Source organism: Amaranthus tricolor, chromosome 15, assembly GCF_026212465.1.
Source record: "Amaranthus tricolor cultivar Red isolate AtriRed21 chromosome 15, ASM2621246v1, whole genome shotgun sequence".
NCBI lineage: Eukaryota > Viridiplantae > Streptophyta > Magnoliopsida > Caryophyllales > Amaranthaceae > Amaranthus > Amaranthus tricolor.
In genome coordinates, this window is record NC_080061.1 from 9,752,492 (window position 1) to 9,771,768 (window position 19,277).

General features: G+C 34.5%; 2 protein-coding genes and 1 non-coding gene across 4 annotated transcripts; 1 reads left to right on the forward strand and 2 right to left on the reverse strand.

The window, feature by feature from the left end:
* Window positions 1-2,712: 2,712 nt before the first annotated feature.
* LOC130801926 (hypersensitive-induced reaction 1 protein) lies at window positions 2,713-6,406 on the reverse strand. 2 transcript variants are annotated; one of them, XM_057665876.1, is made up of 6 exons: window positions 6,174-6,406; window positions 4,615-4,825; window positions 3,945-4,065; window positions 3,755-3,846; window positions 3,559-3,655; window positions 2,713-3,233 (listed from the first exon to the last, which is right to left on the reverse strand). In XM_057665876.1, the coding sequence occupies exons 2-6, from the start codon at window positions 4,801-4,803 to the stop codon at window positions 2,869-2,871; spliced, it is 864 nt and encodes a 287-aa protein (XP_057521859.1). In that variant the 5' UTR covers window positions 4,804-4,825; window positions 6,174-6,406; the 3' UTR covers window positions 2,713-2,868. The 2 variants fall into 2 exon arrangements, with proteins under 2 accessions (XP_057521859.1, XP_057521858.1); XM_057665875.1 differs by having other exon boundaries at window positions 4,615-4,835.
* A 9,634-nt stretch (window positions 6,407-16,040) lies between these two features.
* TRNAA-AGC (transfer RNA alanine (anticodon AGC)) lies at window positions 16,041-16,113 on the reverse strand. The gene has a single exon. It is a non-coding gene; the product is annotated as a tRNA-Ala (tRNA).
* A 72-nt stretch (window positions 16,114-16,185) lies between these two features.
* LOC130801928 (thioredoxin H2) lies at window positions 16,186-19,240 on the forward strand. The gene is made up of 3 exons (XM_057665877.1): window positions 16,186-16,405; window positions 16,489-16,611; window positions 18,923-19,240. The coding sequence occupies exons 1-3, from the start codon at window positions 16,256-16,258 to the stop codon at window positions 19,055-19,057; spliced, it is 408 nt and encodes a 135-aa protein (XP_057521860.1). The 5' UTR covers window positions 16,186-16,255; the 3' UTR covers window positions 19,058-19,240.
* The last annotated feature ends 37 nt before the right edge of the window (window positions 19,241-19,277 follow it).

A 19,277-nucleotide genomic window follows, 5' to 3' on the forward strand; every position in this document is an offset into this window, starting at 1 on the left:
CACCCTCGCTCTCTCAAATCATCCAACTTCAGTCGGTGAACCCAACCAATCAACCCAACCTGTCCCTCCAACTTTATTGGTGAGAGGTAGGGGTTAGGGTTACTGATCGAAGTTGGGTCTTGAGGGTGCTTGAGTGGGTGAGTTTGTTTTTTTAAAAAAAAAAATAGATTAAGTAGTTTTTGTAAAGGTGCTATGAATTAGATAGTTTTTTGTATTTTTTCCTTATAATATCCACATATATTAAGGAATTTGAGACCTTAGAAAAGAAGGGTCCTAAGCTGTCAAGATCATGAGTCATGCAGTCATGCTGCACGTGCTAATGATTTAGACCTTAATAAATATTTAATTGTCAAACATATAACATAGATAAATAATAACAGTTGAATTGATCATTATATAAAGATGAATGTTCGACCTATCTTAATTTATTGTTGGGATTTTCTCTTGATTATGGAAATGAAAATGGGTTTGTATATTAATTAAAAAAACATTGCAAAATTAGAAAAAGGAAAAAGATCTAATTGAAACGAATTGATGTATAGGGTCTAGCAACTCGAGTACCGTTGGTGCAATTATTAGGTCGCCCCCACAATTCACTTGAAGCGAAATTTCGAGGTTTAAGATTGCAGTAACAATGTCAGTGTTTTCAATAATGCAGATATTGTGTGACTTTTTAAATTGCCACAGAAATTTCGTGGTTCATCAATTATTGACTTTAGATTAATTGTCTATTATTGAACATATGCTTAGGCGCATTTAAGGTCGCTAATTCTAGTTTACTACAACATGTATGTACTTGCCACATGGGGCGTTCAAAAATCGGATACTAGATCATATCCATTTCTCATTAATCGTAATTTGATTCTAATTATATTATATATTAAAAAGATTGAAAATATCAAGTGCCACTCTTTAACAGTTATGTCTAGGGATGCAGGCGGGGCAGATCTAATAGGAGACCCGCCCCATCCCCGTCCCATCGGGGAGGGAATGGGTCCCGGTTTGATGGGTCATGGGGCGGGTACGGGTATAAAATTCATACCCACCGCGGGGATGGAGATGGGTTTTAGGTGATACCCGCCCCATCCCCGCCCCGCCCCGCCCCGCCTCAAGATACCCGCCTCAAAATATTTTTAAGTCTTTTGCTGGTTTCCGTTTTCTTTCCCGTTTTGTAAATGCGATATCTTCTTCGTCCGAACTCGCATTTGTCTTCATAAAAATGGTTAAAAGAGTTCAAAGTTGTTAATGATGAGTCAATTGGTATTTTAATTAGTTATTGATATTTATGTAATAATGTTATTAGTTTTATAAAATGATTGAATATAAATATGTGGCACAGATGGGTATTAAGCGGGGATTTGACGGGTGGTGGGGCGGGGAAAATGGGAATTACACGGGGATGGATACCCAGATGGGTGGTGGGGCGGAGATGATTTTAGATTCAAACCCATCGGGGCGGGGACGGGGAAAAAAATTATATCCGCCGCGGGGATGGGGATGGAGATTGCATTAACAGATGGGGATGGGGATGGTAATTCCAATACCCGCCCCGCCCCGTTTGCATCCCTAGTTCTGTCACATGGATTATAAGATTTACTAAATTTAGGTGTGATTACTTAAAAAGTTATTTTTACACCATGTTATTTTCTACCAATTAAAATCATATTATCATACTATATTAAAAAATTGAAAAATCAACACTTTTTGGGAGTTTACTAGCATAGATTATGAGATTTGCTAAATTTTGATTACTTGGCAAGTTATTTTTACACATTATTTTCTACCAATTAAAATAAAAAAACCAAACATCTAATCATACTATCTATTATCTATTAAAAAGATTGAAAATTTTCAAATGACTCTCTTTACGAGTTTTGCCACATGGATTGAGACTTGCTAAATATTAATTACTTGGCAAGTTATTTTTACACTATGTCATTTTCTACCAATTAAAATAAAAAAAGAAAAAAAAGAAAAATTAAACATCTAATCATATCATATCATACATACTAATAAAAATGTTGGATAATGACAAATGTCATCCTTAACAAGCCTTAACTAATGGAATTATTTTAGTGGATAATAATTCATTACACGGAAATATTTACCTAATTTAGAATTCGAATTTTTTTATTGGAGTTAGATAAAGTATATATAATTTATTATAGAAATTCTATATGTCTAATCTAGAATTTGATACGTTTCATTGAATGAAAAATGAATGTATTCGATAATATTTAAAAAATCAGCATTAAAATCATGTATTTAATAAATTTAATCACGATAATATATACTTGCATTATTTTTTGAAGTTATATTTTTATGTATTTCATCACGATAATAAACATCACATTAATATAACTTCGATTTTAACTTGAACTCACTTGATAGACACTAAATTTTGCACTCTCTTCATTATTCTAGAATTTAATGGCCGCATTATTGAGAATTATGAGTTGAGCTAATGATCGTACTATTGTAGACTTTTACTTTTACCATTATCTCAAGGCTTTGATTCACTTTTCCCTTACCCGTAAGGAATTATCCAGCCTTACCTGATAAAAAAAAAATCCCTAGCAATAGATGAAAATAGAAAAAAGTGCAAGCATTTTATAGTAAAAGCTTATACATGTAGCAATTTTCATACAAAACCAGTTATCAGATAAGCCAATCAATACTATTACATACACACAACTGTACTTTCTTTTCCCCAAAACCAATCCAGACACGCTAGTTAAACAACAATTTTTCAGGAAGGAAGCAAATCGACAGAAGAACCCAATTGAAAAACAAGCGCAAACAAACGTAAATTTAAAGAGCCCGATAAATGTATGCACGAAGTATATTTTTCACAATACGATACAGTGATCATTGAGTTTGAACGGCAGATGATTGCAGCAGCCCATCTCTAATCTGTGTGGCAATGTCGCGCACAGCCCCAGGTCCATGCGGGATAAACACAGCAGATGTCTTAGAAGCAGCCCCTATTTCCTTCATCGTATCAAAGTACTGTGTGACAAGAATCATATCCATAACGTCCTTTGCACTTGTCCCGGGAACATTAACAGAAAAGCCGAGTACACTGTCTCTAAGACCATCTACGATGGCTTGTCGTTGCCTAGCTATACCCATCCCCGAAAGGTACTTGGATTCTGCCTCGCCTTCTGCTTTTTTTATCTGTATTATCTTCTCTGCTTCAGCCTTGTCATTTGCTGCCACTCTCAATCTTGCAGCTGATAAAGTCGAAGAGCCCTTATCAGAGTTTGACTTAGAAAATGCAGCGGAAAATTGTAGAATTTAACCCCACAAAAGTTTTAGTTGTCATTTAGAATATGAGTTACTTTTGTGAGAGACTGTCTCTCAGTTCTCATAATATGTATGAGATGAGCTTTTTAACCTATATATAAGGTGCGTCTCTCGATGAAACCATATCATAAATAAATTTTGTTAGAATATACATATATAGCGCATGAAGTTTTCAAAAGAGACATGAATAGAAATTCTTTCAATGGAATGGATGAAAAAGCAGGACAAAGAAGAGCATAATGAGCTTCTTACCAGCATTAATTTCGTTCATAGCCCGCTTGACATGTTCATCGGGTTCAATATCAACGATCAAAGTTTGAACAATCTCAAAACCATAATGGGACATTGCCTGAAGAAATTTCACAGTTATGATCATCAAAATCAGACTAATATACAGAGCATTAGACACTCAATCGAAAACGAACATAAATCTTAATGATTTACTTACTTTTTCGAGTTCATCAGCAACTGCTTTGGCGATTTCACTCTTCTGCTCGAACACATCATCCACATTTAGCCTTGGAACACTAGCTCTAATCACTGCAACAATAAGAAAAAGTGTGAGAAATTTAAAAACTTATATAAGGTTTTGTATATAGAAACTGTTGGATTCTGTAACATCATATTTAGTTATTTACCATCAAAAACATAGGCTTGAATTTGTGAACGAGTGTTGCTCAGCTTGTAAAATGCATCACTTGCTTTCTCAGCAAGGGCACGATATTGAATGGACGCAACAACATTGACAAACACATTGTCCTACACAACAATTACAATAATTTCATTGATTCTTCAATCCTCTTGACGGCCCGTTTGGTAGGTGGGTAATAAACAGTGGTAATTAGAATGAAAACTAGTGTAATTTTAGTTGAAAAATCTCTTGCTATCTTGATGGGCCATGATGGCCATAGTTGTCCAATTTCAATCATCTCATTTTCTTCATAAATTAATGCATTATCATTGTAAGAGGTGGTATTAGGTGGTAATGGAAATTTATAAACAAAAACTTTGTGATTAAAGTTTCATTACCATAGGAATAACTTGAAACTTTTGATGAAATTGTATACTATAAATCATTCTTATTACCACCCTTTAGTACCACTAACCATACAGGTTGTCAACGTACAAAGTCACGCATAACGAACACATGACTAAGAGCACTACTCTATTCCTCAATTGTTGTTCTATTTGAGTTGAGATTAAGCGGGCTTTATTAGTCAAATAACACAACAAAAAGGTACATAGAAGTACATATATGATTGAAGTACTAGTTGAATGATTGTGCATCAAGACTATAGGTAGACTGACCTTGGTCTTGGTCTCACACCGTACATCCAGCTGTTGTACACGAAGACTGAGTTTTCCGGCTATCTGATGACCAATAAACCAAGGGACGCAATGACACCCTGGGTCGAGCACATCATTATACTTGCCAAAGCTCTCCTTGATTGCAACTGTGGATTGGTCGACTTGAACACAACATAACAAGTTCCCCATTGTTGTGGTGTACAAAATAGACCTAAAAGATACTTTAGAAATTATGAATTATGGTTTTAGAGATTTGTATTCATCATCAATATATATAAAGTAGTGATTTGGCCAAGGCAGTTTTTGTAGTGAGTAGGAAAGAACCAACTCAATAAGGTTAGAATCAATAAGAATTAATTAAGAGGGAAACAAATCAAATTAGAAATATTAGAGGATCAATCTATGTGTAATCATAGGTAGAATCAATAGGACAATCTAACATGCTTTTAGAGCCTTGTTTGTCGTTGGGTGATTGTAACTAGGCATTCAATCTTACCCTTCGTTATGGGGTACTAAAGGTTTGTAACCCATCTACTAGGCTAAAATTTGAAAGACAGTTACACGTAAGGGTGATTGTTAAAAAGGTCAATTATTAACCACATGTGAATTTTCCTACGTCGGAGAAAAAGAAGACGATATGCACTTTATAAACTTAAGGAGTAATTCTATTACTGTCAATAGACTTGTCAAACAGATTAGGTTGGACAGGGTTCGGGTTATATTTTAATTGGTCAGAAAACCCTTGACCCAAACCCAACCCATTTAGTTAATTGGGTCAAAAATCACAACCCTGACCCGACATGTAGGTCAACCTGATTTCAACCCACTTAACCTGTTTATAGTTTTTGTTTTCATTTTAAGGTTTTTAACATTGATTACATCGAATCTTTTAGACCATAATTTTTAATTTTCTTTTTCTTATTATTTATTTTGTTTTTATTATAAAAATAAGAAAATATTAAATAAATTAAGTTTAAGTTATGCTTATTGATTTAACTCAAAATCTAACACATTTATTAAATAGGTCATACAGGTTTGTTTCAGATTTAAAATTTTTACTTAAATCTAATTCATTTAATAAATAAAAAAGGTTGGGTCAATCCATTTGATTAATTGGGTCAAAAGTCTTAACCCAAACCCACTTATTTTGAGTTAGGTTTAGATAGGGTTAGCAGGTCTAATCAGCTTTTACGGGGCCTAATTATTTCCTTTGGATTTTTACTTGATTAGCTCTCCTCCTCCTCCTTATTTAAATTGTCAGGACCCAATTTCTAAATTCTAACCCATCCTACTTCTAAGTCTATGATCTAATAAACCAAAATAAGGGCTAATGCCTAATGATATTCCTTCACCCTATAGAAAAGGTGCCCAGTTGACTAAATCATAAACTACTTTGAAATTCATTTAATTAAAACATGAACTAGACTAAAAGTGGTACTCTGTTTGAATTCATGAAAAAGCAAATTAATGAAAAAGCAAATTAAGCAAACTTGGAAGATCATATACATAACATAACAATGGCGTGTAATTGTAAAACGGAAGAAAGGAGAAATTCTTACAGTTAGATAGACAAAGGAAAGAGCGGGGTGGCTGGTGATGGTGAAGAGAAAGAAAGTACAGCTGCTCGAGAACGTGGCGGAGCACGCTAGCAAGTGGCAATGGCGAAGCCTAAAATACTTAGTTTTATATCAGCTGGCTTGTCTTAAACATGATGATATTTTCAAATTTTTAATTTATTTTTTTGTGATTTGTCTATTCTTTTAGTATGTTTTTATCTTTTATAATAATTTATAAATTACAGCTGAATTTTTTAAGTTTTTTATATATATTAAGCTAAAAATTAAATTAGATAAAGGAGTATTAAATTGCGGGAAGAGTATTAGTCAACTGTTTTTAGCAACTTGGTTTGGAGTACTATTCTAATAGTCTTCCCTTGGTAGTTCCTATCCACTTACAAAGAAAAGTCTAAAAAGAAATTGGCAATTTTTAATATTGTTCAAACTTTTGCTTGCTTGACCAAGTATTTCCAAGTCAATGACTTCATTTTCGTGCTTCACATTCTTTCACTTTGTAAATACTCGCGTTATTCATCATCGTTGATCGTACCCACTAATCGATTTTTGGAAATTGTGATATATACATATATATATATATATATATTAAGATTGTATGAACATGTGGAGAGAAATACTTTTGACGTTCCTGTGAAGAGGATAGAAAACATCATAATAGAGGGTTAGAGAAGTCGAAAAAGACCTAAGACAACTTGGAATGAGCAAATAAAAAGATGACTTGCATGAGCTATACCTCTCTAAGGACCTGACCAGGGATAGAGGTATAGTTGAAGGTGTCTTATTCATATTTTAGACTATTAATTCTCTTTCGCTTATCTCTTGGTGCTCTTCTTCTCTAGCTTTTACTCGTTCGTCTTATTATTACTATTATTATTATTATTATTATTATTATTATTATTATTATAAGTTATTCCATTTCATAGAAAGGACTTTACAAAAAATTAGTAGGGAGTCGAGTAAAAAGTTAAGCACCCACAGCTTTTTGAACACAAAAAACTAGTCTACAGTAAATGTATGCCCTAGACTTGTTATTATTATTATTATTATTATTATTATTATTATACTTTTATTTTTATATTATTTTATTTTATTTATATGCCTTTTATTTATCTTTATTTTATGTTTTTATTTTATGTTTAAGGGTCACTCTTGTGTGATAAGATGCAAGCTTGCGGAGTTAGCTTTAGCTTCACTTAGTGCTATTTGTTACAGGAAATTCTCTTGATCTTTCTCGAGTCGAGGGACTTTTTGGTGGCGGTATCCTTTATTGGTATGGGTTGTCGTCTTCCTTCCCTCCCTAGACTCTGATCATAGTTTTTCTATGGGCGGAATATACTGAATATGATGATGACCACGAGACTATGGTTGTTAACTTAATTACTTTCAATGCTAAAATCAATATCTAATTTCACTGTACTTATTAGATATCTAGTGTTGATGCTTAATTAGTCACTTTTGATGTTAAAAGGCCCAGTTTTCAGTGTTAAAGCAAAATTTTGAAATAAACAAAAAAACTTACCATTGTTTGGTTCACTGTTATGAATAACATAATACTCTTTGATTCTTTGAAAATGCGAGAAGGATATCTATGGAAGATTGGTGTCAAGTATGACAACCTCTCTTTTGTTTGTTTTCATTGTGAAAGGTTAGGAAATAGGACGAGGAACTCCTATTTTGTGGGATAAGGTTCACCATTAAAAAAAATTTGGGTGTGGATGATGGCTTCACATCAAAGCTATTAAGGAAGTTGAGAAGAACAAAGGTGATACAATGATACACATTGTTGGAAAAAATTAAAGAAAGTAAGTAGGGGTAGAGTGATAAACGTAGAAGTACTACTGCATTATTATTTTTTCTGAGGAGCTCTTTTGAGCTAGGAAACTCTTTGACCTCGTCCTCCTATACGGGTATGAGTTGCCGCATTTCTTCCCTCCCTACACCTTGATCATATTTCGTATGAGAGGAATACACTGAATACGCTGATGATGAATGAAAAGTTACAAAGGATTTAAATAGAGATGCAAATAACTAAATATCCTAAAATTAAGCCACTAACTTAGTGCCAAATGTGGAAAGTTAAATAACCCACTAACCCACTACTACTAATAACTTATTAAATAAAACCAACTTTACATAATTACCACTACCGACTTTATTAAATAAAACCAACTTACATAATTACCACTACTAACTAATAGCAATAAAAAACTAATTTTTGAAGCATACTTCAACACACCCACTTGCTCCAAAATTTCTTTATCATTTTCATGAAGCACCTATCTCCATTATCTCTTCATATCGCAATGTATTTCTCCTGATCATCAATTACACTTTAATGATGCATATTATCACCAACCATCAATGGAGCACTTCTTTCAAAAAATTTGTGAATACTTTTCATCACCAAACTTAGCTTGTTGATGCACATAATCACCAAACCTTGACATTTTAAAGCACTTCTCTTCATTATTCATCTTGATATCAAACAATCTTGCAAATCCTCTCTACATTGGGCACAACTTTCTTACTTCTGAAGATTGCAACTTAACCTCAATTATTACAAGTCTTGTTTTCCATTATACTCAAACAATGCTTTTTTAATGGACTAAAACAAAAAAATATTTATTAAAGTAACCAACCTGACATACTTGCAAAGAAACTTGTAATGTCTTCCAACCATCTATTGCTCTCATGTAAACAGTGTCATGACATGTTTTGATGAGGTTCTTATCACATCTGACACATACTCAAACCTCGACTCGACCAATGCTAACTGATTTTTTCACTTCACCACTCAGATACTTAGCGGAAGATTTAAATTTTTGTCCAAGATTGAAACATGATGCTCTAATATCACTATGTTAGGAAAAATTAAAGAAAATATTAAAGAACAAAGATACGTAAAGTCACTAATGCGTTGTTTTTCACATCTTAATGAAAAGTTACCAAGGGATTTAATAAGAGATGAAAATAACTAAGTTTGCTAAAATTCAGCCACTAATTTAGTACCAAATGTGAAAAATTATAACTCACTAACCCACTACAACTAATAGCTTATTAAATAAAACTAACTTATATAATTACCACTAATAACTAAAAACTAGGAATAGCAATAAAAAAGCTAATTTTTGGAGCATATCTAACACAGAACAATTGTGTTAAGAAGCGCTTTATAACCAAGAGTAAAGACCGAGTTTTAAAAGTGAGAATTTTTTTTTTATATCTTCCCATGTTAATGTGTTTTCAATGATGTTACAATACTAAATGAAAAGAAGTGAGTACGTGATGACAATAATGAAAAGAAGAAGACAAAGAAACAACTTTCATAGTTGATGTTATTGAGGATTTTGAAACGCCCAAGTATTTGCAGGATAATATAACGAATTTATACACGGGGAATAAGAAGTGGAAACAACATTACCGATGTGGAATTCGAAGGTTGTAAGCTTGTAACAGATGAATCTCCTGTAAATAAGAAAACTAGAGAGAAACGTGGCTTCAATGATGATGAAATGTTATTAAAAAATAGGATCAATTACCAACTACGGCCTTGAAGTTTAGGCATTTTAAAATAAACAGCCTTGAAGTTTTTTTTTTTTTTTTACAAATAATAGTCTTCAAATTACCAAACACGACATCGATACAATTGCATGACCAACTAAATGGCCTTTGACAATGATAAATGACCTTTGACTTTCAATTAAATTCATTAATCTAACCTAATTACCCAATTACCCCCAATTAAACCCTTCTTCCCCAATCTCTCTCTATCCCTCCCAATCACCACTATCCTCCCACCCCAACACCACCACCACCACCACCAATAAAACTCTTCCTTTAATAATCTCTTGAGCTCCACCATTAAAACCCCTTATAAATTTATTCTAATTCTAATTCTAATACAACTCAATAGAATGCGCACCATTCTCTCTCTCTTTCTGTACTGTCCCATGTGTTGTTCATTTTTCTCATTTTCATGGCGTCCTAAATTAGGATTTTGCATTTGCTGAAGAATTCAGCCAATCTCACTCTATTTCCTTTCAATTTCGACCTTCATTAATGGCGGAAGGACGATTCACTAGAATTTTGGTTCAAGCTCCAACTACTATTGACAAAGGAATGACTAATCTAATCCTTCTTTGCGAATTATAGATCAGACTCCAATTCTTCAAATACCATTGACAAAGGAGCAGTTGAACTGAAATTGAAAGATGAGTTTGTTGATTTTATGAATTATAGAAATTGGAAAAGGAAATCAGAGCTGTAAATTGAGAGTATAAATGGCTCCAACTACTATTGACAAAGGAATGACTAATCTAATCCTTCTTTGTGAATTATAGATCAGACTCCAATTGTTCAAATACCCTTGACAAAGGAGCAGTTGAACTGAAATTGAAAGATGAGTTTGTTGATTTTTAGGAATTATAGAAACTGGAAAAGGAAATAAGAGCTGCAAATTGAGAGTATAAATGGCTCCAACTACTATTGATAAAGGAATGACTAATCTAATCCTTCTTTGCGAATTATAGATTAGACTCCAATTGTTCAAATACCATTGACAAAGGAGCAGTTGATTTGAAATTGAAAGTTGAGTTTGTTGATTTTAGGAATTACAGAAATTAGAAAAGGAAATAAGAGCTTATGGGAAGAAAGTTTCTTTATTATTCAGTTATTTAATATTAATCAGTTATTTTAGGCAGTTATGATTTAGTTTCTTAATAGAACAATACTCATGTATATATAGAATAGAAGAAGTTACTCTGTAATATAGAATATAGCAAAAAAACTGTATTTTCATGAACAAAATACTCCAAAATCATCAAATCTTCATGGTATCAGATCCTTAGGGTTTAGATCCGGGAAGGCCTCATCATCTACCATTTCTTACCTTGCAAATGGCCGATGTATCAGAAGAGCAAACACAGCAAACCCTAATGTCAATGGAACAGATGGAACAGATGTTCCAGAAACTCAACAAAGTAACCAATCAAACAGAAAATCCAACATCACTCAAGATTTCAGAAAAACTCACATACAACAATTATACGAAATGGTGCAAGCTAATGCACGTAGCAATTGGTGGTTGGGGGCGGCTACCGGACCCCCACCACCGTCAGACCCCAATTACACCCAATGGAAACAAAGGGATCGAAAGTCTCTTAGGATGTGGTAGGGACGAACTACAAATTTTCGATTTGAGTTCAAAAGCAGCAAGATTAAGGCAGGACAACGACAATATCGAAGTTTACTACGGTAAACTCAACATACTATGGAAAGAAATCGATGGAAGAATGCCAAATCCAATGACATGTCCACAGGATATAACAGAATTCAACAAATACATCCAGAGACAAAGATTATATCAATTCCTCACGGGGATTAACGATAATCTAGACAAAGAAAGACGGGATATTCTCAATAGTGAACCTTTACCGATGGTGGAGACAACCTATGCATCAATCAGACGGGAGATCACACGGCAGAAAATTATGAACGGCGTCTCATCACCGGGAACTCGTCCCTCAGAGATTGGATCGGGTTTAGCCACGAGAAACAAACCTTTCCAAAGAAGCCGAGAAGAGGATGACCGGAGGAAACTCCGATGGACTCACTGTGGTGGTTCCAAGCATACAAAGGAGGGATGCTTCAAACTTGTGGGGTACCCCGAGTGGTGGGACGATCTACAGAAAAGAAAAGCCGCCACCAAGGCACCGGCAAGCCGGACCGGCGGCAAGGCTAACCTCAGTACTGCCGATCAATCGACATCATGTCTGAAATCAGGTGAACTAGAAGGATGGAGCAAGGGGGAAGGAGAGGCAACAGTAATCACAGAACAGGGAGCCAATAATGGTGAGAAAAAGAAATGGGAAGAGAAAGGAAAAACAGCCGTCAGACAAGGGGAAGGGAAAGGGACGCCTACCTTTAAATGCCCCAACACCCCCTTTTATAATCACCAAACCCTAAACCCACCTAACACCGAGTCCTACTGCTCCTTTCATTAATATATCCACTGACTATATTGTGCCAAGTAGTGTTGTGGTCCCCAGGAAATATAATTTGCCCCCTTGAAGTACAAGAGGAATGCCTCCTAAGAGGTATGATCCTAAGTATGAATCCCAGAGATCATGATATCCTATTGGTAGACCGGATGATGAACAACTATCACAAACAGCTGTTGCCTTCAATGCATCCCTTTATTCCAGTACTATTCCGAAAACCACTGAAGAAGCCCTCCAAGAACCACAGTGGAAACAAGCTATGGACGAAGAGATCATAGCTCTCCAGAAAAACAGAACGTGGGAGAATTGTAGATTACAAGGTGATAAGAAGACGGTTGGCTGTAAATGGGTTTTCTCAGTCAAGTATCATGCTAGATGGAACCATTGAGAGGTATAAAGCAAGGCTTGTTGCTAAAGGGTACACACAGACTTATGGGGTAGACTACTCGAAAACATTATCACCTGTAGCTAAAATCGATACCATTCGAGTTCTCTTCTCAGTAGTAGCAAATAAAGAATGGCCTTTATTTCAATTTGATGTAAAAAATGCCTTCTTACATGGAGAGATTGAAGAAGAGGTGTACATGAAGCCACCACCCGGGTACTCAGATAAGTATAGCCAATGAGAGGGGTGTCGACTTAAAAGAGCACTATACGGATTGAAACAATCCCCTAGGGCGTGGTTTGGGAGATTCACTACAGCAATGAAGAGATTTGGCTACAAACAGAGCAACTCAGACCATAATCTATTTCTCAGGAGGAGTGGAAACCAAATTACATGCCTCGTGATCTATGTAGATGATATGGTGATTACCGGAAACGACTCCAAGGAAATTGATCGACTCAGGAGCAAATTATTCCAAGAGTTTGAGATGAAGGATTTGGAACAACTGAAATACTTCCTTGGAATAGAAGTTCTAAGATCAAGAAAGGGGATATTCATCAATCAGAGAAAGTACATTTTAGATCTCTTAGCAGAAGCAGGCATGTTAGACTGCAAGCCAGCAGATACTCCTATGGTAGCTAATCATGGTCTACAAATCGTTGAAGGGGCAGAAGTGGCAGATCAAGATCGTTATAGAAGGATGGTGGGAAAACTGATCTACTTATTCCACACGAGACCAGATATTGCCTACGCAGTAGGGATTGTAAGCAAGTTCATGCACTGACCTCAAGTGGAACACATGACAGCAATCCTGAGGATCCTGAGATACTTAAAGGGAACCAGTAATAAGGGAGTTTTCTACTCAAAGAATGATAATCTTGATCTTGTTGGTTATACAGATGCAGATTGGGCTGGTGATCGGGACGACAGGAAGTCTACCTCGGGGTACTTCACTCTTATAGGGGGTAATCTAGTCACTTGGAAGAGTAAGAAACAGAAGGTAGTGGCTCTATCCAGTGCTGAAGCAGAATGTAGAGGGATAGCAAAAGGAGTTACAAAGATTCTGTGGATTAGGAAACTTCTAGGAGAGCTAGGTTTTCACCAGACACAGACAAGCCTTCTATATTGTGATAACAAAGCAGCAATAAGTATCTCTGAAAATCCAGTCCAATATGATCGAACGAAACATGTAGAGATTGATCGACACTTTATCAAGGAGAAACTAGAAAGCAAGGTCATCCGTCTCCCTTTTATTAGATCTAAAGACCAACTAGCTGACATTCTCACAAAAGCAGTTTCATCAGAGGTCTTCAATAACACTTTATGCAAGTTAGGCATCAGTGATCCCACGACCTAACTTGAGGGGGAGTATGGGAAGGAAGTTTCTTTATTATTCAGTTACTTAATATTAATCAGTTATTTTAGGCAGTTATGATTCAGTTTCTTAATAAAACAGTACTCATGTATATATAGAATAGAAGAAGTTACTCTGTAATATAGAATATAGCAAAAAAAACTGTATTTTTCATGAACAAAATACTCCAAAATCATCAAATCTTCAGAGCTGCAAATTGAGAGTATAAATGGCTCCAACTACTAATGACAAAGGAATGACTAATCTAATCCTTCTTTGCGAATTATAGATCAGACTCCAATTGTTCAAATACCATTGACAAAGGAGTAGTTGAATTGAAATTGAAAGTTGAGTTTGTTGATTTTAGGAATTACAGAAATTGGAAAAGGAAATAAGAGCTGCAAATTGAGAGTATAAATGGTTGTTATTGCCAACTGTACAAGGTATTCCTTCATAGTTAATTTTTCTTTTTTGATGATATATTACCCAAGTAGCAATTCACTAACATTTCTTCCTCACTTGGCTACCACTACTTGCACCCATATTTCTTTTCCTTTTATTTCTTTTACACTCCCAAATTTGAAACCAAATTTCAGTGTCTTATGTAATGAATTGTCACGGCCCAATATGATATCAGAGCCGAAGGTGTTTCCTGGTATGATGTGGCTCACATGTGAGACAAGATCCCACATCGATAAAATAGTGAATTGTTGACTTGCATATATATTGGTTGAACTAACCTTCCTACAACCATATGGTTTTGGGAAACAATGAACCTCACCAAGTATATATGCAAGTCAACGCTCTTGACCCGTGGGTTAGTAGGCCCGAGTCCAGGGGTGTCCCGTGTCCACACAAGTGAGCCACGGTGAGATTATATGATGAATTGTCACAGCCTAATATCATTTACCAAGGCTTCTTTCTCGTGATTTTGATGACATGTAATGCTTATCAATATGGCCAACGGACACATGGAATGCTAAGAGAGACACAACTTTACATGAGCAGATATTTTTGTTCACTAGATTCTCATTTTATGCTTATCCATAAATGGTTTAGCACTCCTTCAAAATAATCCTAAATATCTCTAAATAACCAACATTAATGAGGAATGAGATGTAGGTTTTCCTCTTTCCATCTCCGACCTTGCTTTATCAGATTCTATTTCTTTTGATATTACCCTACCTTTCACCTAGAAATATTAAATTAGCCACTTTCGATGTTAAATTCTTATTTAGACATCAAAATACTACTTTTGATAATAAGGCTTCCACTTTTATATTGTCAATGAGAATAAGAGATTTTTATAATGTTTAATAGTCACTTTGAATTTTAAAACCTCAGCTTAAAAAAACTCACCATGTATCTTAGCATAGTTTCTTTAGTTATTCAACATTCAATTTCACACTTATTCACTAAATAGTTTTACACTTACTTTCATGCTATGGTTAATTTTATGGATAATGATATTTACAGCCCTTATGGCTATACATAAAAGTTAGTAAATCATATTTATTATCAATAATTTTAGGTTTTCAAAAGAATCTAGTATAGAAAATTGAGAATAATTAATATTTTTTTATAATTATTTTAAATTCCCAAGAAAGAATTAATGATGAAATAATAAAATTTGATTAAATTTTATGTTTTCAAAGCAAAAACAATAATGCATTACATAAAAAATATACAAGATTCTTTCTTATATATAGCCCTTAGTGTTGTATATATCATTTTCCTAATTTTATTTTTAATTTGAAGTTTGTACTTCTTATTATGAGAAAGCACTATTTAACTTAAGTGAGATGGTGGAAGTACTTAACAAAACACTTCACCTCAAGTTAACAATGCATATTAATCTAGAATAAAAACTCAACCATTCGTAAAAAAAGCATAAAGTTTGATATATTTTTAAATCTAATTGAGGGTATTTTTAGAAATACTTCCATATTAGTATCCTTTGAGAGGCTTTTTTTTTTCTTCATGATTTGTAAAATTTCGATAGCTTATAAAGGATAACACCTATGTTTTAAGTTAAGAGTATGTGGTTGCAAAAAGATAACAACATTAAACAAAGAAAGTCGAATACTATGTCAAAAAATGGGAAAAAACTATTATGGAGATGCGGGGTATCGATCCCCGTACCTCTCGCATGCTAAGCGAGCGCTCTACCATCTGAGCTACATCCCCATGATTGCTTTATTCTATAATTTTATAGGTATTTATTACTTTTACAAGTCCGACGTTTAGAATCACATATAAGTAAAGCCGCCGACAAGCATCTAGGACAGAGGATAGGAGGGGGCAAAGAAGGGAGTAAGGGACAAAAAGAATGGGGGGAATATTGTCATCTTTGCTCGGTGGAGGAGAAGCTATGGCGGCCGAATCGGCTGAAGGATCTTCGGAATCTCGCGTACATACTTTCCATTCAGCTAACAGATGGTTGCTTCATTTCAATGAAATCAAAGATTCTAACCAACTGGTTTTTATTTCATCCTATATTATCTTGTTAAGCCCTAAATAGTCTTTTGCTGTAAATGAAAAATCGATGGATTGAAATTGCAGTTGGTGGTGGATTTTGCTGCTTCTTGGTGTGGACCGTGCAAGTTCATGGAGCCTGCTGTTAACGCCATGTCTAACAAGTTTTCTGATGTTGAATTCGCCAAAATTGACGTCGATGAATTGCCCGTACTTTTTCTCATTTCTTTCTTTTTATTTGTTTGTTAATTTTGATCGTGTGTTTTATTCGCTTGAAGTGTATAATTACTAGTATTAGTTTTGCATATTAGAGTTATTCTGGAAACAATGGCAGTTGAGCATGAGAAGATCACTAGTTGAATAGTCTAGGCCAGCATCATTATAGATACTGATTTTGCTCTAGCATATCCAAATAAAGTTCTAATTGTTGAATGACATTTGATATCAATTATGGATTGCTTTTTGGTTTTGGATTATGAATTCTATAGGGCAGCACTTAGCTTAAAGAAACGCAGAAACGCAATTCTTAAAAAAAATCTACGTACTATTTGTAATTAAATGAACAGTAACATTATTCGTTAAAATTATGTTTTTTCGTTAAATTGGTTTAAAAACTAATGTTAAATTGTTAAAGTACCCTCATTCTCATTCTTCCTCTTCACTCATGTCCTTCAATCCAACTTCCAGATCTTATTAAGCTTATGATCATAACTTATCTGGCAATGATCCTGGGATATCCCCACTAAAATGATTATGGGACAGATTCAAGCTTATTAAAGACGTAAGCTTAGCCAGGATTTGAGGGTTCGGACCTGAAAAAGAGTTGCTACCAAGATTTAGTGTTGCCCTAAGATTAATCATATTACCTAAGCTTTGTGGAATATGCCGTATCAGGTGATTATTGCTCAGGCTAAGGTTGAACAATTTGCTCAAATTTCCAAAATTGTCAGGAATTGTTCCAGTCAATTTTTTTGAATCAAGTGTTAGAACACTTAACCGTGGTAGCATCCCTAACTCAGTTGGTATTACTCCAAAAATTTTGTTTCATTCTGTCCAACCTAAAGTCTGTCAGATTCTTACATTTTCCCACTTTGGGATGATTAATTAGTTGGGTGATAGCTTGATGATCATTCTAATTATAAAAAGTCAATTTAACTTTGGGAAACTTTGTTGAATAATGATTAAGCTATCACTTCTTAATTGGGAAGCTTAGCTATCACTTCTTAATTAGTTGGGTTGAAGGACATGAGTGAAGAGGATGAATGAGAATGAAGATGAATGAGAATGAGGATAAATGATGTTACTTCTTAGACTAATTTAATGGAAAGCATCTTATTCTAAGTAATAATGTTACTGTTTATTTAAGTTCAACAATATGGTGTTACGCTGTGTAATTTCTTTAAAAAACTTGCCACCATTGATGTTTATTAAAAGCTAAGTGCTACCATGTACCATTATATGATGGACAAAAGTAAAAAATAACAAATCTCATGTACTTATTAAACTGCATATCATGTTTTGTGATAAAGTTTCAATTGGAAACAAATTTGTTTTTGCTAGAGAAAAGTTGCCTATAGTCGACTTCTGTTAGACTGCCTAAGTCGGAGACCTTTTTGATGGCATTGGGATGATGTGATGTTGTAGTTGCCCCATTTTCAATGGGATTACCAGGAGAAATATATGTTTCTAGTTTAAGTGTGTTTTTTTATATGTATTCTTGACATTGTAGGTAAGATTAAGAATATACTTCAAATTTGCTATTGGTATGCCCAAACTGGCTCAAGTAAGAATAATGACACTTTAAATGGACTGAGCTCAATGTGAGATTGTGTTGTTGGGTCCAGACTTAAGAGTAAGGAGTTGATGAACCGAATTGGATTAGAAAAAGAGGTTCAAACTTGTAATTTTGTTTAGACATCGCAAACCACGCTGCTCATTGTTCTAAAACAATGTATACGCTACAATGTGTAGAGGTTTTGGTCTTTAGAAAAGACGCATCTATGAATTTTGATGGAAAAAGATAAATATGATTATGCATATGCATATGCACATACACACTCACTGTAGATAGTACATTGTCATTTCAAGACGTGCAAGTTTGCAACACAATGGAATGCAAGTGACTGTAGACAGTTTGTCGATTTCTCATTTTTCTGATTTTATCGAGTTTTAATTGTCAATATTGTATACAATCTTGTTATCTTAAGGTTGGAACTTCACGGCATACTATGTCTTACAATTGGATGTTTTAGTGATTAATGGAATGAGATTTTAAATTTGATAAATCTCAAATGAAGTTTTTCAATCTGAGTATACCTCTGTGGCTTAGTATGATAGTGTTCAAAACCTTTTATGAAATTGTTATGCTGATGCTGATGAGATCTTTTGCAAATTCCCTAAAAAAACTGTTAAGAGTCTTGAGGTTTGGCAAATGCTGATGAGATATGCTTCATATGTTCTTTGTGTGTTGCAAAAAACTTGTAAAATTGGTATTAACACCAGAATTTCATGTGTACTGTAGGACGTGGCACGAGAATTTGAGGTGCAAGCAATGCCAACATTCCTTTTGATGAAGAAGGGGAGTGTAGTGGACAAAGTGGTTGGTGCTAAAAAGGATGAGTTGGAGAGGAAGATTACCCAGCACAGATCATCCTAATATCCTAGTAATAAATAAACAATCATCAGATGATGCCTCTTAGGCATGCCATGTGTACTTTTGAGTGATGGGGAAATTAATGTTGTGTGTTGTCTATATCTTTAGATTGTCTGATACTTGATCGTCCTATTGAAAATTGCAACTATTGTCCGTTGTGTTTATATTTGATACATCTTCTCTACAGTTTCTTTTCTAAACTTACTCAATTTGTACTTTCCCC

What these genes read in the sequence shown, in the direction of transcription:
- LOC130801928 (XM_057665877.1), top strand. Translation starts at nt 16,256, where the DNA reads ATGGGGGGAATATTGTCATCTTTGCTCGGTGGAGGAGAAGCTATGGCG. An exon ending in TCAAAGATTCTAACCAACTG is followed by an intron (nt 16,406 to 16,488) that starts GTTTTTATTTCA and finishes TTGAAATTGCAG; the next exon opens with TTGGTGGTGGATTTTGCTGC. An exon ending in TTGACGTCGATGAATTGCCC is followed by an intron (nt 16,612 to 18,922) that starts GTACTTTTTCTC and finishes TGTGTACTGTAG; the next exon opens with GACGTGGCACGAGAATTTGA.
- LOC130801926 (XM_057665876.1), bottom strand. Translation starts at nt 4,803, where the DNA reads ATGGGGAACTTGTTATGTTGTGTTCAAGTCGACCAATCCACAGTTGCA. An exon ending in TTGCTGATGAACTCGAAAAA is followed by an intron (nt 3,656 to 3,754) that starts GTAAGTAAATCA and finishes AAATTTCTTCAG; the next exon opens with GCAATGTCCCATTATGGTTT. An exon ending in TATGAACGAAATTAATGCTG is followed by an intron (nt 3,234 to 3,558) that starts GTAAGAAGCTCA and finishes CGACTTTATCAG; the next exon opens with CTGCAAGATTGAGAGTGGCA.